General features: G+C 45.3%; 1 protein-coding gene across 5 annotated transcripts in view; it reads right to left on the bottom strand.

Moving 5' to 3' along the window:
* The window catches only part of LIN9 (lin-9 DREAM MuvB core complex component), a 168807-nt gene extending 163228 nt beyond the window's left edge, over window positions 1–5579 (bottom strand). Inside the window, exon 1 of one of the 5 annotated variants that reach the window (XM_029593048.1) lies at window positions 5445–5579. In XM_029593048.1, coding sequence (XP_029448908.1) covers window positions 5445–5460 — 16 coding nt within the window. In that variant the 5' untranslated portion in view covers window positions 5461–5579. Of the gene's footprint in view, window positions 1–5283 lie in introns of all 5 variants that reach the window. The other 4 variants (XM_029593052.1, XM_029593049.1, XM_029593047.1 and 1 more) reach the window with 4 other exon arrangements.
* Window positions 5580–19184: the final 13605 nt, after the last annotated feature.

Here is a 19184-nt window from a genome sequence, read left to right as displayed (position 1 = left end):
ATCTTTAAATCTGATAATTTCACTCATTGCTCCTTTGTCCATATCATTAATGAATAAGATAAATATTGGCCCAGGTACAAATGCCCAGACCACTCCACTATTTCTCTCTTTTCATATGGAAAACTGACATTTAGTCCTCTCTTTTAACCAGTTACCTACCCCATGACTTTTTCATTTCATGAAGAGTACATAAGAAGTTGCCATACTGGGTCAGTCCAAGGGTCCAACAAGCTCAGCATCCTGTGTCCAACAGTGGCCAATCTGGGTCACAAGTACCTGGCAAGTACCCAAACATTAAATAGATCCCAAGCAACTATTCCTTATTGATTAATCGCAATTTATGGACTTCTGCTTCAAGAACTTATTCAAACCTTTTTTAAACCCAGCTACACTAACTGCACTAACCACATCCTCTGGCAACAAATTCCAGAGTTTAATTGTGTGTGGAGTGAAAGAATTTTCTCTGATTTGTTTTAAATGAGCTACTTGCTAACTTCATGGAGTGCCCCCTAGTCCTGTTATCTGTCAGTAAATAACCAATTCACATTTACCCATTCAAGTCCTTTCATGATTTTGTAGACCTCTATCATATTCCCACTCAGCCATCTCTTCTCTAAGCTGAACAGCCTTAACCTCTTTAGCCTTTCCTCATAGGGAAGCCGTTCCATGCCCCTTATTTTGGTCATCCTTCTCTGTACTTTCTCCAGTGCAACTATATCATTTTCAAGATGCGGCGACAAGAACTGCACACAGTATTCAAGCTGAGATCTCACAATAGAGTGATATAGAGGCATTATGGCATCCACTGTTTTATTCACCATTCCCTTCCTAATAATTCCTAACATGGTTTGCTTTTTTTTGACTGAGACAAACAGATGCTACAAACAAAAGCTGTGAATAGGACTGACATAACACCCGTATGTGCAGATCGATTTTTCAGCACGAAATGCCTGGGTCATGGTTATGGTCCATCATTTAAACATAAAGTGTCCCACCGTTCTCAATGTTTTTGAAAATGTTTAATGCAAATTAAAAAAGAAGAAACTTCCCTTAGTAGTTGGAAGTATCGGCAGCAACAAAGCTTGTTCGTAATGCACCCAACATTCAGGCCGATACAGTACAGTGCGCTCCGTCGGAGCACACTGTTAGCCCGTGTTTGGCAGCGCATTTTCGACGCACTATTTTTACCCCTTATACAGTAAGGGGTAATAGCGTGTCGAAAACACATGGACAATCCCCCAAAACCAATAGCGCCCGCAACATGCAAATGCAGGTTGATGGACCTATTAGTTATTCCCGCGCGATTCAAAAAGCAAAATGTGCAGCCAAGCCGCACATTTTACTTTCAGAAATTAACGCCTGCCAAAGGCTGGCGTTAATTTCGGCCGGCGCCGGGGAAGTGAACAGAGAAGCAGATATTAAGTCGGAGGCCCCACAAGTAAAAAAAAAAATTAAAAATCGGCCCGCGGGTCGGAAGACGGACGTTCAATTATGTCGGCGTCCGTTTCCCGAACCCGTGGCTGTCAGCGGGCTCGAGAACCGACACCGGAAAAATTGAGCGTTGACTGTCAAACCCGCTAACAGCCACCGCTCCTGTCAAAAAGGAGGCGCTAGTGTCCCTAGCACCTCTTTTTACCGCGGGCCCTCATTTGCATGCGGGCTGATACTAAATCGCGCGCATAGGAGAGTGGCCTGTGCGCACGTCGGGAGAGCGGGCGCTTGCCGGCTCTCCCGCACTTTTTTCTGTATCGGCCCGATTAAGAAGTGGGACACTTTATATATATATATATTCGTTATGATCCAAGCATTTCATGCTGAAAAATTGATCTGCTCAGACCTTTTTGTTTGTTGCATCTGTGTCTCTTTTTCATCTATTTTTCTACTAAATGTGAAGAATAAACAAGTTTCAACTTAAATTCAAGCTGAATGCTATTCTGGTGAATGGATTGGTTTTTTAAGTTACATTCACTTCTTTAACTTTTTTGCTTTGTGCTTTTTTTTTTTTTTTGACTGGTGACTATTTCAATGTATTATCCACTATGATGCCTAGATCTCTTTCCTGGGTGGTAGCTCCTAATATGGAACTTAACATTGTGTAACTACAGCATGGGTTATTTTTCCCTATATGCATCACCTTGCACTTGTCCACATCACATTTCATCTGCCATTGGATGTGCAATCTTCCAGCCTCACAAGGTCCTCCTGCAATTTATCACAGTTCTCTTGAGATTTAACTTCTCTGCATAATTTTGTGTCATCCACAAATTTGATCACCTCACTCATCGTACCCCTTTCCAGATCATTTATAAATATATTAAAAAGCACCAGTCCAAGTACTGATCCCTGAAGTGCACCAGTCCAAGTACTGATCCCTGAAGTGCACCACGGTTAATGTTTTCCACTGTAAAAACAGACCATTTAATGCTACTCTGTTTCCTATCTTTTAACCAGTTTGCAATCCACAAAAGGACATCGCCTCCTATCTCATTACTTTAGTTTTCTTAGAAGCCTCTCATGAGGGACTTTGTCAAACACCTTCTGAAAGTCCAAATACATCACATCTAATGGTTCACTTTTATCCACATCTTCAAAAAAATGTAGCAGATTTGAGAGGCAAGACTTCCCTTGGGTTAATCCATGCTGGCTGTGTCCCATTAAACCATGTCTATCTACATGTTCTGTGATTTTATTCTTTAACAATTTCCACAATTTTTCCCAGCACCGAAGTCAGGCTCACCAGTCTATAGTTACTTGGCTTAGACCAGAGCCCTTTTTGAACTTTGGTGTCACATTGGCTACTCTCCAGACCTTAGGCACAGGAGGCAGATTTTAATTAGAGATTAAACGTTACCAATAGTAGATCTGCAATTTCATATTTTAGTTCATTTAGAACTCTGAGGTGAATACCATCAGAACCCAGTGATTTACTACCATTCAGTTTGTGAATCTGCTCTACAACTTCGAGTCACATTGATTTATCTATTCCTCTTAATCACCAACAAAAAATGGTTCCAGCACGGGTATCTCCCCAGTATCCACCAGAGTAAAGACTAAAGCAAAGAAATAATTTAGTTTTTCTGTTATGGCTTTACCTATGCAGCTCATTTTATCCCTGGTCATCTAATGGCCCAACTCACCAGTTTCTTGTTTTTAATATACTTGAAAAAAAATTGTATTAGCTTTTGTATCTTTGGCAAGCCTCCCCTCAAATTCTCTCTTGGCTTCCTTTGTTTTACATTTAATTTTCCAGTGCCGATGTGGCTTCCTTTTTTTTTTTTTTTTTTAATGAACACCTTGTTCTTTCTTAACCTATGGAATATAAGTAATATCTGGGCTTCTGATATTTCATACTTTTAACCCTCAAAACTGCTGCCTTTAGTTTTCTTATTAATTTCTTCATTTTATCATAATTGCCTGTTTGTAGCTATATATTACCACAGTAGTTTTATTATTCTCCCTCTAGTAAGCATCTCAAATTTGACAGTATTATAATTGCTAGTACCAAGCTGCTCCATCACTATTAACCCTTACACTTGCAGATTCCACATTGCAATGAGAAACAGATCTGAAGCAGTCCTCCATTCTTATCAGGTTTTAGGAGCAGTTGCTTCATGAAGCAGTCATTTACAAATTTTGCTTCCCTCATATGATATTCACACCATCAATACTGAGGTCATTTAAATTTCCCATTGTGTTTCCACACCTGTTAGCCTGGCTAATGTCTGTTTACATTACGTTTCACTATCCTGATCAACTGGATGGTAGTAAACCCCCACTGCTACGCTCCCCTTTCCCCATCAAGCATGGAATTTCTATTGATAAGGATTCCAGCATGCCTACTTGACTAAGAAATCCTTAACATGTAATGCCACACCATACTACCACTTCTCGCTGTTCTGTCATTACATTATATTTTGTACCTTCTCAGTCAGATCTCAGAGATGCCAATTATGTCAATATCTTCCTCCATGGCCAAACATTAACTCTCCCATCTTATCTGTTAGACTTCTGGCATTTGCATAAAGACACCTACATTTATTTATTTTTTCACCATCTGACTAGCAGTTGATTCAAGTAATTTGGAATCTGTTTTCTCTCACTTTGTCACTGTCAGAACAAACTTATTTCTCTAGTTTAAGGGTATATTTTACAGATACCCTGCTCCAAATCATGTGCACCTGCCTGACTGTTGATTTTTTCTGTGTACTATTTAAAAACTGCTTTGTCACCTTCTTAATTGCTAGCACTAGCAAACAGGTTCCAGTTCCAGATGTGTTTGTCTCGGATTGTATTTTACTCTGTGTGTTATGCTCCCCACCTCAAACATTTTTTAATATATGCAGGCTGCAAATTATTGTAAATGAATAGGCTCCCCCTTTTCCAACTGGACAAAAATCTGACCTGATCAAGATATATTTTAAGACTAATATCAGCTACTACTGTCTTCCTCAAGAAAATGGAACACTTTTTACATGTGTTCAATACATCCTACCTAACCAAAAACAAATCACCACAAGAAACCTAATCCACAATGGATGCTCTATGAACTATAAAACAGATTAGCATTCCAGTACCCCAAAACACTGAAAAAAAGAAGACCTGCTGAACAAAGGCGACAAGGATTTCCACTGCTGACAGATCTAGCAGCTTTTAATCTTTATGAATGGGATGGGGGACAGGCTGAAATGGTTCACAGGTAAGCAAGACTCGGTCAAAACTAGGAATGTCAGTACTGAGCGAAGGAGGAGGGGTCCAGCAGAGTTCAGGCACAGCACAGTGACACCACCAAGAGAAAAGTGGGCAAGGGAATAGTGCAGCGCAGAGACGGTATGACCCTCGGACCTCCCAGCTCGGAAAAGGAGATTACCAGAGAGTCATAACAGCCCGAACTTCAACCTACGACAAGTATTACTGCTCATACACCATCCGATTAGGTGTATCGAACTCCTTAATAACTAATTGCACTGTGGCCAATATCAACTGCACAGCTCCGGCCTGTCATCCCTCAGCTCTTGGGGGTAGGGGGATGGGGGGGGGGGGGGAGAAGAGAACCAGGCTCTGCCGGCGCTGCAGCGCCCGGAGTATCTTCCAGCAGCCGCTGCACAGCGCGCGTTACAGCGGGCACCTCCTCCTCATCGGAGGAGTCAGCAGGCGCGGGCTCCGTCTCACACAGGACCGCCGGTCGGTGGGGGGAGGAAGGGGGAAAAGTCGCCGAGCGGAGTCCCGCACCGGGCGGGGAGCGAGTGACAGGAGCGAGCGCTGAGCGGCGGCGACGGCGCCTACCCTCCTCTTCCTCCTCCTCTTCTTCCGTCGCTGCCGCGGAAGGAACCCGCGGCCGCGCCTCCTCCTCGCCTCTCCCCACCGCCGCCGTCCGCGACACCCTCAGCCGCTTCATGAAAAGTGGCCGCCGCGCGGAAGGCAGCCTCCGTTTTGTTTAAACTCGCCTCCGATCGCCGCCATTTGGGATCCCGCGGCTCACGATCTCGCTCTCGGGCCGGGCGGGATCGTGACGTCACCAGGCGCCTCACTCTGCCTCCCCTCTTTCCCGTGCGCCGTTGCCTAGCAGCGTCGGAACTCCGTAGCAAGCGGGAAGCGCTCGCATACGAGCTACAGCTTCTCAAAGTCTTCCCCTGCACCTAGAGGAGAGGAGGGGGCGGGGCTTCGAGCCCTCGGAGCGAGCGAGGCCCCACCGAAACCCGAGCCACTTTTGCGATAACTTTATTGGCATGACAGCTTGTCCATGTGTCACCGACGTGGTACACGTGGAGGGTCCGTTTAAAAGCCGTTTCTGCGGGCAAGCCAGGACTTTCCCCGCGGAAATGGAGTTTTAGAAAATTGCCCCGCCTGTGTGCACGTAGGGAGAGGCATTCCTGGAGGCGAGAATTTGGACCCGGGCACGGACTCCTGGCATTTTTCCCCAAAAAGGCTGCACACAAATTAGCAGGTGCGAACGATAGACGATAGTTATTGGGGTATACTGTTTATGTTTTTTCGTTAGGTTTCAGACGGCCTTTGAATTTCTTCTCTAGGTTTTCTGTGCCGGGAGGATATTTGTTTAATGTACTTGTTCTGTGATGTTTTGTTGTTGTTTTTTTTGTTGCCGTTGATATTTTATTTATTTTTTATGTGTGAAATTGGTTGCGTTATGATTAAAACATAGAACTTTGGATTAGTGCGATTTATAAGTATTTTAAATAAATAGACATTGGCAGGGCTGCCAATTTACCCAGTTGCAGGAGGGAGTTTTTGGCCTGTCCTGGTTTAAATTTCGAAACTATGTGGTAGTTATAGTCTTTGATATTACCATTTAAATCAGTGCTGTAGGTCCCATAATGCATCGGAATGGGGTTGCCAGAAATCCAGGACCAACTCAAAATCTCCTTTCTGGAACTGCTCTGTAAAGACCCTACAACCTATGCAGTCTGTCTATTCATATCTGTCCCTTCCTATCCTTTAAAGATCCTCAGTGCTTGTCCCACGTTTTCTTGAGTTTTGATTTGGGTCTTGTCTCTGCCACCTCCATAGGGAAGCTGTTCTATACATCCACCTCCCTTTGCCTAAGAAAATATTTCCTGAGATCACTCTGGAGACTCCACCCTATCATCATCATCATCCCATAAGCTCTCATTCCAGAGTCTCTTTTCCTTTGAAAGTCTCATCTCCTGTCCATGTATTCCTTGGAAGTATTTGACTGTCTTTATAATATTTCCACATTCCTTCCTTTCCTCCAGAGTATACATGTCTAGATCCTTAAGTCTGTCCCCATATGCTTTATGATGAAGAGCACTGCTTATTTATCTATAATGTTGTACACCACTTTGGGCAACCCTTGAGGGCTGGGAGGGAAGGCTATTAAGAAATATTTTGAAATAAATGGGTGTAGCTACTGTTGCTGGGGTAATTTTCAGTGAAAGTATGCAGAAACTTTCAACAAGGGGAGTTAATAGTGTAGCTACTTATATTGATGTAGTCTGTAGGTACTTTACACCAGTTTCCAAAGGGACAGGCCACAGGTACTTTCCCTTTGAAAAAGATCCTACCAAAACTACCTGCACACAATTGCCCCTGCTAATTTGTGCACAGATCTTTCTCAGGGAGGAGAGGGAAGGACTATTTTTTAGGTCCGGTGAAGGGGGCAGCCAAAGGCCGCCCCCACCTCCTGAAAGTAAAGGGGGGGGGGGGGAAAAAAAGGTAAACAAAGCAGGTCCTGTGAAGAGAGCAGCCAAAGGCCCTCCCGCCTCCTGAAAGTAAAGAGGAGAAAAAGTAAACAAAGCAGGGAAGGAGAATACTATTCCCTGCTTCCCCCATCTGAGGGAACCAGGGACTGATAGAAAGAGAGGGAGTAAAAAAAAAAAAAGGGGGGGCCCTCAAAACAAAGGGCTGCAGGTGGACATGCAGCCAACAACCCTCGTGTCAGCCCATTCGCCTCAGGTATGCCAACCGGGGGGGGCAGTGGCGCTCCACCTTACCTGGTACTGGCGTAGAATCACGGCTGCTGCTACACCCCTGGAGAGGGGAGTGTGGCCGCCAACGATGCCTGGCGCGCCCTCTTGGCGCTGAAAGGGGGTGTGGGGGGGGGGGGTCAACCCCGTCACGCATCCGCCGGCAGTCCCTGCCGCTGTAAAGAAAGGGGGTGGGGGGGTGGACCGACAACCTCAGAGGCAGGGGGCCCGCAATATACTGCCACCTGGGCGGGGGATGGGGCAGAAAAGGGGGGGGGGGGGGGGACACCGACCAAATTTGGGAGGGGGAGGGAAATCCACATTCAATTTTGAAATTGCAAAAGTTATGCTTGTAATTCCAAACTCCACCCACAAGAACTCCTGAAAAGTAGGTAGCACCCAAGCCCTGCAAACATACTTTTTACCATATATAAACAAAACCTCCAAGGCAGAAAAATTATATGACAACAAGATACTGTGATAGACACTGAAAAGTGACCATCATATTTATGTATTTATTTTATTTACTGTCGTTCCAAATGAAGATCACAACATTTACAATATCAGCATTAATATTCTTCATATTCACATTCTAGGCTAAAATCACAATAAATGTGTTATTTGTTCATATTCATAAAAGTTCTAGGACATCATAATAGGATATAATCTAGTTCGTTTGTACATTTTTTAGTTCAACACATATAGATTCTAATTCTACTTACAAAACACTTTACATTGTGCATTACTTATTGCTCTCTACACTAACATTATCTTCAGTATTGAGGATGATGATGATATTGGTATATTATGTTAAGTTGTATGCTTTTCTAAAGAGCCACATTTTCAGCTCTTTCTTAAAACTCTTTCTTTCTGTTATCTGACGTAAAGATTCTGGGAGAAAGTTCCACAACTTGGAACCTGCTATGGAAAACATTTGGTGTCTTATTTGCATTAGGTGTGTCTTCCCGAGGAGAAGGAATCATTAGGAGGCCTTTGTTTTCTGATCTTAAGGCTTCCTGTGGAGTGTAAAGTTGAAGTTAATATTGTTGATATTGAAAATTAGAGTTAATACTTTATAATGAGTTCTGGATTGTATAGGAAGCCAGTGCAGTGCTATTAGTGAGGGGGTGATGTGTTCGAATTTCCTTGTTCCTAATAAGAGTCTAGCAGAGGTATTTTGAAGTAACTGTAGTGGTTTTAAAAGCCCTGATGATAGGCCTAGTAATAGGGAGTTGCAGGGGTCCAGGTTCAAGAATATTAGTGATTGTAGGACAGTGCGGAAGTCCTATGTTAGCAGTGGTTTCAGCCGATGTAATATTCTCAGCTTGGCATATCCTGTTTTGATTAATTTGCTTATGTGTTTTTTCATAGTAAAGTTCTGATCAATCTGCATTCCTAGGTCTCGTATTTGATCTGAGGGCGTAATAATAATTCCTTGGTCAAGGGATGGCAGTTTGATTATCGTATTATCTCTCCTTAACCACACAATTTCAGTTTTTTAGGGTTTAGAGTTAGTTTCAGTTGAGAGTTTATGTTGTACGTCCTTCATGTAGAGACGATGCGGTCTTTTCAAATGTTTTATCAAAAGGGGTGTAGGATTGTATGTCATCTGCATAGAGGAAACAGTTGATTCCTAGATTTGCAAGTAATGCATATACAGGCAACAAATAGCTGTTGAATAGTGTGGCCGAGTGAGCTGAACCCTGGGGGACACCTGGATCGATTGGTAAGGTCTCAAAAATTTGATTACCCAGTTTGACTTGGAATGTCCTGTCTTTTAAGAAGGAAGAGAACCATTTGTTAACATTTCCACGTATACCAATTTCTCTTAGCTGGTGATATAGCAGGGACTAGTCAACTGTATCAAATGTTGCTGTTAGATCAGTTAATACCAGGATATTTGATTCATTGTTGTCAAACCCTTGTAGTACAGGGTCAGCTAAGGAGATGAGTAGGATTGCTGTTGAGTGATATTTTTTCTGCAACCAAATTGGTTTGGGTCACCCAAGGATCCTTATTGTGATGGTGGAGAGTTCCCCTGAGGCAGAGAGACACTGGTAGTACTCCCGAAACACTGACAGCGTCTGGTTACCGGTCTGAATTTTTTGCCTAAAAAAGTTAATGTGTTTCAAGAAAGTTTTGTTTTGTTTTTTTTTTTGGACTATTTTTGATTGCATTTGTTAAACTGTGAAAAAAAACATTTGTCACTGATACACAGTTTTCTATGATGATAGGTTTTCCCCGCAGCGTCCCAGGTTGTTGTGGTGCAGTTATTTGAGGACCTGTGTTTTATGGTGAAAAAAGGATTAGCCTGTTCTTGAATGAGTTGGCGCACATCTCAAAAAATATATAGTTGCACTGGAGAAGGTAGAGAAGGCTGACCAAAATGTTGAAGGGAATGGAATGGGTTCCCTATGAGGAAAGGTTGAAGAGGTTAGGGCTTCTGCTTGGAGAAGAAACAGCTGAGGGGGGATATGATAGAGGTCTATAAAATCATTAGAGGACTAGAATGGGTAAATGTGAATCTGTTATTTACTCTTTCGGATACAAGAAGGACTAGGGGGCACTCCATGAAGTTAGCAAGTAGCACATTTAAAACAAATCAGAGAAAATTCTTTTTCACTCAACGCACAATTAAGCTCTGGAATTTGTTGCCAGAGGATGTGGTTAGTGCAGTTAAAATAGCTGGGTTTAAAAAATGTTTGGATAAGTTCTTGGAGAAGTCTATTTACTATTAACCAAGTTGACTTAGGGCATATCCAGTGCTATTACTGGCATCAGTAGCATGGGATAGACTTAGTGTTTGGGTACTTGCCAGGTACTTGTAGCCTGGATTGGCCACTGTTGGAAACAGGATGCTGGGCTTGATGGTCCCTTGGTCTGACCCAGTATGGCAACTTCTTATGTTCTTAGAAGAGGGAGCTGCTAGCTACTGTAATTCCAAACAGGAGACATTTCTCACCAGTGCTGGTTGCTTGGGGGGGGGGGGGGGTCAGCGAGGAAGGGGTTGAATGGTGGAGGAAGATGAGGGGCTTGAATGCAGGGGAGAATGAGAAGAGGGATGAATTTCATCTCCCTGAAGGCAGCAATGAAAACATGGGCTGGGGGGCAGAGTCAAGATGGCTGCTTGCTAGCAGCTCGTCTCAGAGCTCCCGCTGCTGTTTTTCCACAGAGAATTTAATTTCTTTTGCCGTACTATGCCTCCGAAGCAAAAAGGGAAAGTGAGGGTTTTTCCCTCAACACCCTCCCTTTCCACGGGACAGAAGACAATCATCGAGTGCGCTCAACTCATTTCGAAGCAGGATAAGCCAGCCCCCTGCTGAGGAGATTGGAATAGAAGCCGCCATCTCTTCTGGGGAACTTACACTGAGCCCTCCAATGCTGAGAGATCCACAAGCGATATCGTCGATACTGCTGTGGATCGCACGAGGCCACAGAGCCTGCCGGGAACCATGGAGGAAGCAGCGGCGTGTGAAGCATTGGGAGGAATTCCAGAACAAAGAGAACAAAGCAGGCCCGAGTCTGGTTCCAAATAAAGAGTCTACTCATCAGAATGGTGGTAAAACTACGTCAGCTTTATTGCCTGCTCTTTCATCACCGGAGATGTTATTACAGAGAAACCAACAGGAGTTAACTATGCCTTCTAAGCCACCAGTGGTCACTTTGGACTTGCTTTGGGAACTTTTGGCCCAGCAAAATTTGGCTATCCATGGGACTATGGTTCAGTTCACTCAAATTTCTATACGATTAGACACGGTGACTCAAGACCACAACTCTAAATTGACTGAGCGTGGAAATAAAATACAACAAATGGAAAACAACTTGTTGATATCCAGAAATTGCAAGTTACTACGGTACAAGACTGTACTGCTTTAAATAAAACAGAATTTCTGGAAAACCGTCTCAGAAGATTAAATTTAAGGCTGCTGAATTTCCCCAAGGTAATGGGAGAGTTACCTAGGGTGACTCTACGCAAATACCTGATCGAGGTATTACATATTGCTTCAGATGATATTCCTGCCTTTAATAAGGTGTATTTTTTTACCTTTTTACCCGATCGAGGGGAGATGGAAACCACAACCAGCTTGACTTGGGGAAATCTGACGGACTTTCTAGAATTGTCGACAACAGAAATTGTGGAAAGAGCCACCTTGTTAATTTCCTTTATTTATGAAAATGATATGGGAATAAGTATGAGACAATATTTCCAGAACATGGGATCCCAATTTCTGGGCCAATTCGTACAGATCTTTCTGGATCTGGTGAAAGCCACGCAGGAGAGAAAGAGGGGTTTTTTTAAGCCTTAAGGCAAGAGACCACGCAGTTGGGTGCCAATTACCAGCTGTGGTACCCATGTAGGTGTGTGGTAAAAGGGGCATGGCTAAATTCCCAAAATAGGTTGATGAGAGTATCATCACCTATAGTTAGTCCAATATCTCAGCAAAATTAAAATGGGATTGAGTAAAGCAAGCTATTGGCATTTTCCTTTGTATCTTTCTTGGATTATAAAATTGGCTTCCTTTGTATTTAAGTCCACCCCCCTTTAATGTATACTAGTGGACTGCTAAAAACAATGGTTTCTTTAAGTTGTTAAAAGATCAGTTTGATCAATCACATATAATTTTTTTCTGTAATATTTCTGTGCAAAGATGTTAAATGCTTTGTAATTATTTTTAATATTTAATAAAGAGAAAACTAAAAACAAAGAAAAAGAAAACATGGGCTATCTGGCAGAGGGAGACACACATACACAGAAGTGCATGAGAGCTGGAAGAGATGATGGGGAGGGGGTAATGAGAGAGCGACAGGGAGAGTATTAGGAGGAAGGAGAGCATAGAAAGGGATTTATTTGTATTCATTTGATATTCTACCTGTTCCTTTACTAAGCCACAACGGGTATTCCCTGTACGTACCAGGATCAGTCCAGACCGTGGGTTATGTCCCCCTTCCAGCAGATGGAGTCAGAGCAAAAACTGAGAGGGCAGTCCCTCATGACTGGTGTTCCCTCTGTAAACCTTCAGTATTTCTCTGACTCCTGCAGATTCGGGTTGCACGTTCAGTTCTCTCCCATTTCTTTCTGTGAGAATAGTCTTTGTTTTATTTCTCCTGTTTTCTTATTAACATTTTTTACTTGGATGGATCTTATTTAAAAAAAAAAAAAGAAAGAAAGGCAAAGGCTTTTCTTTGTAGCTTTGCTCTACTTTCTATGGGCTGTCCTGCTGCAGGCTTGCAGGCAGAGCTTTCATTCAGTGACAGAACTGTCATCTTTTATTTATTTTTATTTAAATCTTTTCTATACCCTCATTAAGGTGGATACAGTCACAACGGTTTACAGTAAGGCACAAAAAGTAATTTTATTAAAATCTAACAGTTTACACAGGTGCCATTAGGTTCGGTAACATAGTTTTTAATCAATGCTAGTTGTTAAACGAGTGTGATGACTATTGTGTCCAGGTCAATTATATAGCAGTTTTGAGTCTGGGACTCATTCTCTAGATTTAACTTATCCTTTGGTGATGAATTCAATTAAAAAAACGTACGCCCTTAGTTTGTATGGGTGTTTTGTAGCTTGCACTTCCCTGGTTTGAACCTTGCAATTCCCTGGAATCTATTCTCCCTTCTCTTTTTGAAAGGCTTGTTTAAATAGCCAAGTTTTTAGATTTTTTCTGAATGATTTGTTTTCTCGTTGTAGTCTTAATTCCAAGGGCATGGAGTTCCATAGTATGGGTCCCGCTAAGGATAATGCCCTTTCTCTTACCTGGGTTAGTCTTGCTGTTTTGACTGATGGAATCATTAGAAGTGCTTTGTTGGCTGATCTTAGATTTCTGTTGGGGATGTGTACACGAAGGGCTGTGTTAAGCCAGTATGCATTTTCGTTGAGTATTAATTTGTGTATGGTGCATAGTGTTTTGTACTGTATTCTTTGTTCAATGGGAAGCCAGTGCAATTCAGCCAGTGTTTCCGTAATGTGGTCTCTTTTTTCCTTTTTCCAGTTAATACTCTTGCAGCTGTGTTCTGCAATATTTGTAGTGGTCTTATGGAGGTGTATGGTAAACCTAGTAGAAGGGTATTGCAATAGTCAGTGCTTGCAAATATTAGCGGTTGCAAGTACTGACCAAAAGTTGGCGGATGTTAGGAGTGGTTTAAGTTTTCTGAGGACCATGAGTTTGGCGTATCCTTCCTTTACTTTTATGGATATATTTATTTATTTATTTATTTAAACATTTTTATATACCGGCATTATTTGTGGACATCATGTCAGTTTACAGTAAATAGGTTAAGATTGGAAAATTACATTTTAACAGGGAAGTCAAAACTGGGAGAGGGGGTAACGAAAGGCAGCTGAGAACAGACAGGATAACAAAACGAAGTTCCTCGAAGTGAGGAGAGGGAGTATAAAACATAGCTCCTCAATATGAGGAAAAAGAGTAGACGTAGTGTGGTCTTCTTTGGCACGGGTTGGTGGCCCTTTTTTTTTTTTTTTTTATTCTGGGTAAGCTTGGTTGAACAACCATGTTTTCAACCAAGTTTTCAACAATATATGTTGTTTTAAGCTTAGTTCTGTGTCTATTACTCCTAGATTTCATACTTTCTCTGCAAGTATTATTTGTTTGTTGTTATTGAGTGTGATAGGGTTGTGTGAGATCTCCATGTTTTTTTTTCCTTTCTAGATGAAGGAATTCTGTCTTCTCTATATTAATTACTAGTTCCATTTGATTTAATAGTTGTTTGATAATGTCTAGATACATGTTCGCTATGTTTAATGTTTTCTCCATTGTATCGTCAATGGGTAATATAAATTGAATATCGTCCACGTATATGTAGTGAGTGATTCCCAGGCCGGCTAGTAAGTGGCATAATGGGAGCAGGTATATGTTGAAAAGTGTCGCAGAGAGGGCGGATCCCTGTGGTACTCCTGTTTGAAGGTCAATTTTTTCTGAAATAGAATCTTTGATTTGAACTTGAAAATATCTGTTGCTTAGGTATGATCTAAACCAGCTGATTTGTATTTATTGCTGTATCGTTTTGGGTGAAAGTTTAACTGTCCTTTTACAGGGCTGTCATTTGCTGCCTTTAGGGGTGAAGTTGGTGGTCCAACCTCTCCCCCTCGATATCGACCCACTGCCCGGAGATGTCGTTTCCTCAGGGCAGCCCCTAAGCTTCAGAGATGCGACATCCCTCTGGCTTGGGGAAAACAAAAAAAAACAGACCAGGACGTTAAAGTTAGGCAGGCAGCGCAGGACTTTGATTTCTTTCCTGCTAGCGAAGGTTTGCGGAGGTCTGGGTTCCAAGCCCTTCATTACTTGCCTCCATGCCGCGGCTGACGTGATGCAGCGCCTACGGGGAGCCCGGATCGCGGCTCTCCGGGGACGGCCCATGTGCTCGGTGCCTCCTCGGCGGGTAGGGCACCTTGAGCCCTAGAGGGCGGTCTGGTTCGCACGCAAATGCATGCCAGGCTCTGAGGAGGTCGGCTCCGTTCCCGTCCAACGCGGGAACAATGGCCATCTTGGATCCACTACTTGCCTGTTCCAGCGCTGCTCCGGGCCGATCTAGACCAGGATGGCCATCTTTCTCCTCAGTCTCTCTTTCCGGCCGCACTTAACCAGACGCTAGAGCCGACCCTGCAGAGTAACCCTACCGCCCCCCCACTGCCGCACCCATCCCTTCCCCGGATACCTTTTTCCATTCAGCATAATTTATTCAGCTGATGCCATGGGCTTATTTGGCCAAAGGCTAAGCCTAGCATCATGGATGCGGTTTTGGCCTCCCCCCTTCCTCCTAATGTGCGTCAGTGTGGGGAACTTCCTGGAAGTTGCATGGGAGCCCTGGTGAATCGCGTACAGTCACTGGCCTCTAGTACACAGTTACCAGTATTTCATGCGCCCTGCTGTCCCAGTGGCCCCTTCTGGGATCCTCTTAAGGGTTCAGCCGGTTGCCTCAATAGTCACAACTGCGTCCTGACCCTCCCACCCCCGATTGCCCGACCCTGCATGCGCCGACCCTGATCCAGATGACCCGACATCCCTCGGCCGCAAGTCGAAGCGGGTATGCTCCTCAGGTTCTACGCCTTTTCCAGAGCAATGAGATGGTTCCGCTTATCTCACATGTCCTGGCTGGATTAGATATTGAGGCCCCCCAGGAGGCTCCTGCCGCCAGCACTGCACCGAAGAGAGGGGATCCCGTCCTACCAGGGCTCAAGCCACCTTCGAAGACTTCCCTTTTCATTCTATGCTCCTCCAATTGCTGTCCAGAGGGTGGGAGTCTCTGGAGGCTTCGCTGCGGGTTGGCAGAGTGATGGACAAACTGTACCCACTCCCGAGGAGTCCCTGGAACTACTTAAGGTACCGAAGGTGGGTGCGTCGGTATCAGCAGTCACGGCTAGGACACCTATTCCTGTGACTGGAGGAGCAGCCTTCAGGGATTTGCAGGATCGCAAACTTGAGGTGTATTTGAAGAGAGTGTTTGAGGCGTCCGCCTTGGGAGTTCGGGCTGCTGTTTGTAGCTCCCGGATGCAGCGTGCATGACTCGGTGGGGTCCAACAACTACTCGGGACTCAGGACCTGCCTCAGGGGAGGCTGAAACAAGCGGAAAGGCTAGAATAAAGCTATATCATAGCACTATGGCGCGGACACGCGTGTATGATCTTCTCCGGGTGCTGGCCAGGTCTATGGTTTCCGTAGTCTCAGCTCAGCGCCTCCTCTTTCTCAGGACTGGTCTCGCGAGATCTTCTACTAGTCTCAACTTGGCTCCCTTCCCTTCAAGGGTAAGTTGTTGTTTGGAGAGGAAGATGGAGCAACTTACTAAGTCGCTCGGCGAGCTTAGGGTTACCGGTAGATCTCGCTCTCCTCTGAGATCCAGAACATACAGCTCCGCACGGAACCGTTTCAGAGGACAACGGCGCTTCCGCCAGGTGCAGTCCAGTGACCCACAGGTCGCCCTCGTCTAGCTCGCAGTCATGGTCTCATTCCTTTTGGGGATCAAGATCAGCCCGAGACCACCCCTCGCCCAAGGGACTGTCACTACATCTTCACAATGAAACATTGCCGGCCCACTCTTCGATTCCCCAGATAGGAGGACGCTTGTCGCTCTTCTATGAGGAGTGGATCACATTCACCTCAGACCAGGGCGTCCTGGATATTCTACAGAGACAGGTTTGTCTTTTCTCTGTGCGGACTAAGGAAACAGGGTGCAGTACGTCAAACGCTATACCGCCTCCTGGATCTGGGAGCAATTCTTCCGGTGCCACTCCAGACCAAGGACTCTGCCATTATTTGGCTACGTAGCCCCCAAGCAAGAAGGCTCTTCCGGCTGATCCTGGATCTCAAGATGGTCAACAGGATGCTCAGATACCACACTTCAGGATGGAAACTCTGCACTCAGGGATTGCTGCGGTGCACCGAGGAGATTTCCTGGCATCCTTGGACTTGACGAGGCTTTTTTATCTTCATATCCCCATCCTGAAGGAGCATCAGCGCTTCCTTTGCTTCAAGATTTTTGGGCAGCACTTCCAGTTCCAGGCCCTGCCATTCGGCCTGGCAACCACTCCTCTCACCTTTACCAAGGTGATGGTAGTGGTGGCGGCGTCCCTGAGGAAGGAAGGGATCCTGGTCCCTCGACTTTCTGGGAGCTCATTTCGACATCAAAGAAGGTACAGGCTCTCTTCTTGTGGAGTGGGCCCAATTGCTCCTTGCTCAGGTTCAGCGTTTTCGGGACTTCTGACTTCCCACAGCCTAGGACTATCTCCAGTTGCTAGGTCCATGGCCTCCACGACAGATGTTGTGCCTTGGGCCTTTGCCCACATGCGTCCCTTACAAAGAGCATTATTCTCCCGTTGGAAGCCGGTATCTCAGGAATTTCAGGCTCCTCTGCCGATACCGCCCCTACCCAAGGACGGCCTGACCTGGTGGCTCGACCTGGATCATTTGCTTCGAGGAGTAGAGCTCTAGGTTCCACAATGGGTACTCCGTTACAGACGCCAGCCTTACTGGCTGGGGCAGTGTGCGGTCAGCATTCGCAGGGTCAGTGGACACCGAACAGGCAATTGGCCAATCCACTGTCTAGAAACAAGAGCGGTCCATCTTGCGCCTGCAGCGTTTTCTGCCCCTAGTACAAGGCCGAGCAGTCCGGATCCTCTCCGACAACGCCACGACTGTGGCGTTACATCAGTCAAGGAGGAACAAGAAGTCTCCATGTGACTCGGGGAGGAGACTAACAAGGTTGATTGCCGTGGGCAGAAACTCCACCTGTCTCATCTGGCAGCGTCTCACATTGCAGGGGTAGACTATGATCAGGCGGATTTTTTTTAAATCGCCAATGCTTAGATCCCGGAGAATGGGACCTGTCCCAGGAGGCAGTGGCACTACTCGTCACATGATGGGGGACTCCCCATCTGGATCTGATGGGAACACAAAGGCTACTTGCTTTTTAAGCCACAGAAGGGAGCATGGAGCAGCAGGCATCTATGCCATAGCCCTCCCGTGTCCGAGATACATCCTACTTTCCGTGTTCCCACCTTGGCCCCTGGTGGGAAGAGTGCTCCGAAGAATAGAGGGTCACTAGGGGCCTATGATCCTCATGGCTCCAGAGTGGCTTTGTCAGCCGTGGTTTGCAGACTTAGTCAACCTAGCGGTGGACAGCCCGCTGCGCCTGGGGCATCTGTTGAACCTCCTACAGCAGGGACCAGTATTTTTCGACCAGGTAGATCACTTCTGTCTAGCAGCCTGGCTTTTGGAATGGTGCCGGCTGAGGAGATGAGGGTATCCAGCGGCGGTTATCTCCACTCTTCTCAAGGCTAGGAAGCCTTCCCATGTCCTATGTCCGAGCTTGGAAAGTGTTTGAGGCTTGCTGCCAGTCCTCGTGTCTCTCTCCACGGCGTGTAACCATAGCCCAGATCTACAGTGAGGGCTGGAGACGGGTTTAGCCTTACATTTTCTCAGAGTTCCGGTGGCAGACTAGTTGCTCTAGTTCCTCATTGGGATGGCCCTCCTCTTGCACACACCCGGGCGTGGTCCGATTCTTGAAGGGAGTAAAGCATGTGAAACACCGATTTCGCAATTTATGCCCCTCTGGGAGTTTTTGAATTTGATCCTTCGTATTCTTGGCGGGCCACCCTTTGAACCGCTGTAGAGCGCTACCCTCAAGGACCTGACTCTTAAGACAGTTTCCTTGGTTGCCATCTGTTCCACTCGCAGAATCTCGGAGCTGCAGGCCTTGTCCTGTAGAGAGCCTTTTCTACGCTCTACTGATCCCGGAGTATCCTCTGGTATCGTACCATCTTTCCTTCCAAAGGTGGTCTCGTCTTTTCATCTGAATCAGTTGGTGGAACTTCCATCATTCCAGGCTGAGGATTCCAAGGAGCTCCAGGGCCTAGATGTCAAGCAAGTCCTCTTTCTATATCTGGAGGTTACTAACGACTTCCACTTATCAGATAATCTTTTTGTCTTCTGGAGTGGTCCCAAGAAGGGGCACTAGGCTTCAAAGACCACCATTGCCCGATGGATGAAGGAAGCAATCTCTACCGCGTACAATGTCATGGGGTGTTAGCCCCCAGGAGGTATTCTAAAGCTTAATTCTCTCAGAACTCAAGCAGCTTCCTGGGCAGAAAGCCAAGCGGTCTCTCCACAGGAATTTTGCCGAGCGGCCACTTGGAAGTCTTTGCACACTTTTGTGCATCACTATTGCTTGAATTTGCAGTCAAAGACCTTGGGTTCTTTTGGGGCTCGGGTCATTCGAGCTGGGATA

This window comes from Rhinatrema bivittatum, chromosome 3 (assembly GCF_901001135.1).
Source record: "Rhinatrema bivittatum chromosome 3, aRhiBiv1.1, whole genome shotgun sequence".
NCBI lineage: Eukaryota > Metazoa > Chordata > Amphibia > Gymnophiona > Rhinatrematidae > Rhinatrema > Rhinatrema bivittatum.
The sequence above is the reverse complement of the archived record's forward strand: the minus strand, read 5'-3'. Positions and strand labels throughout refer to the sequence as shown.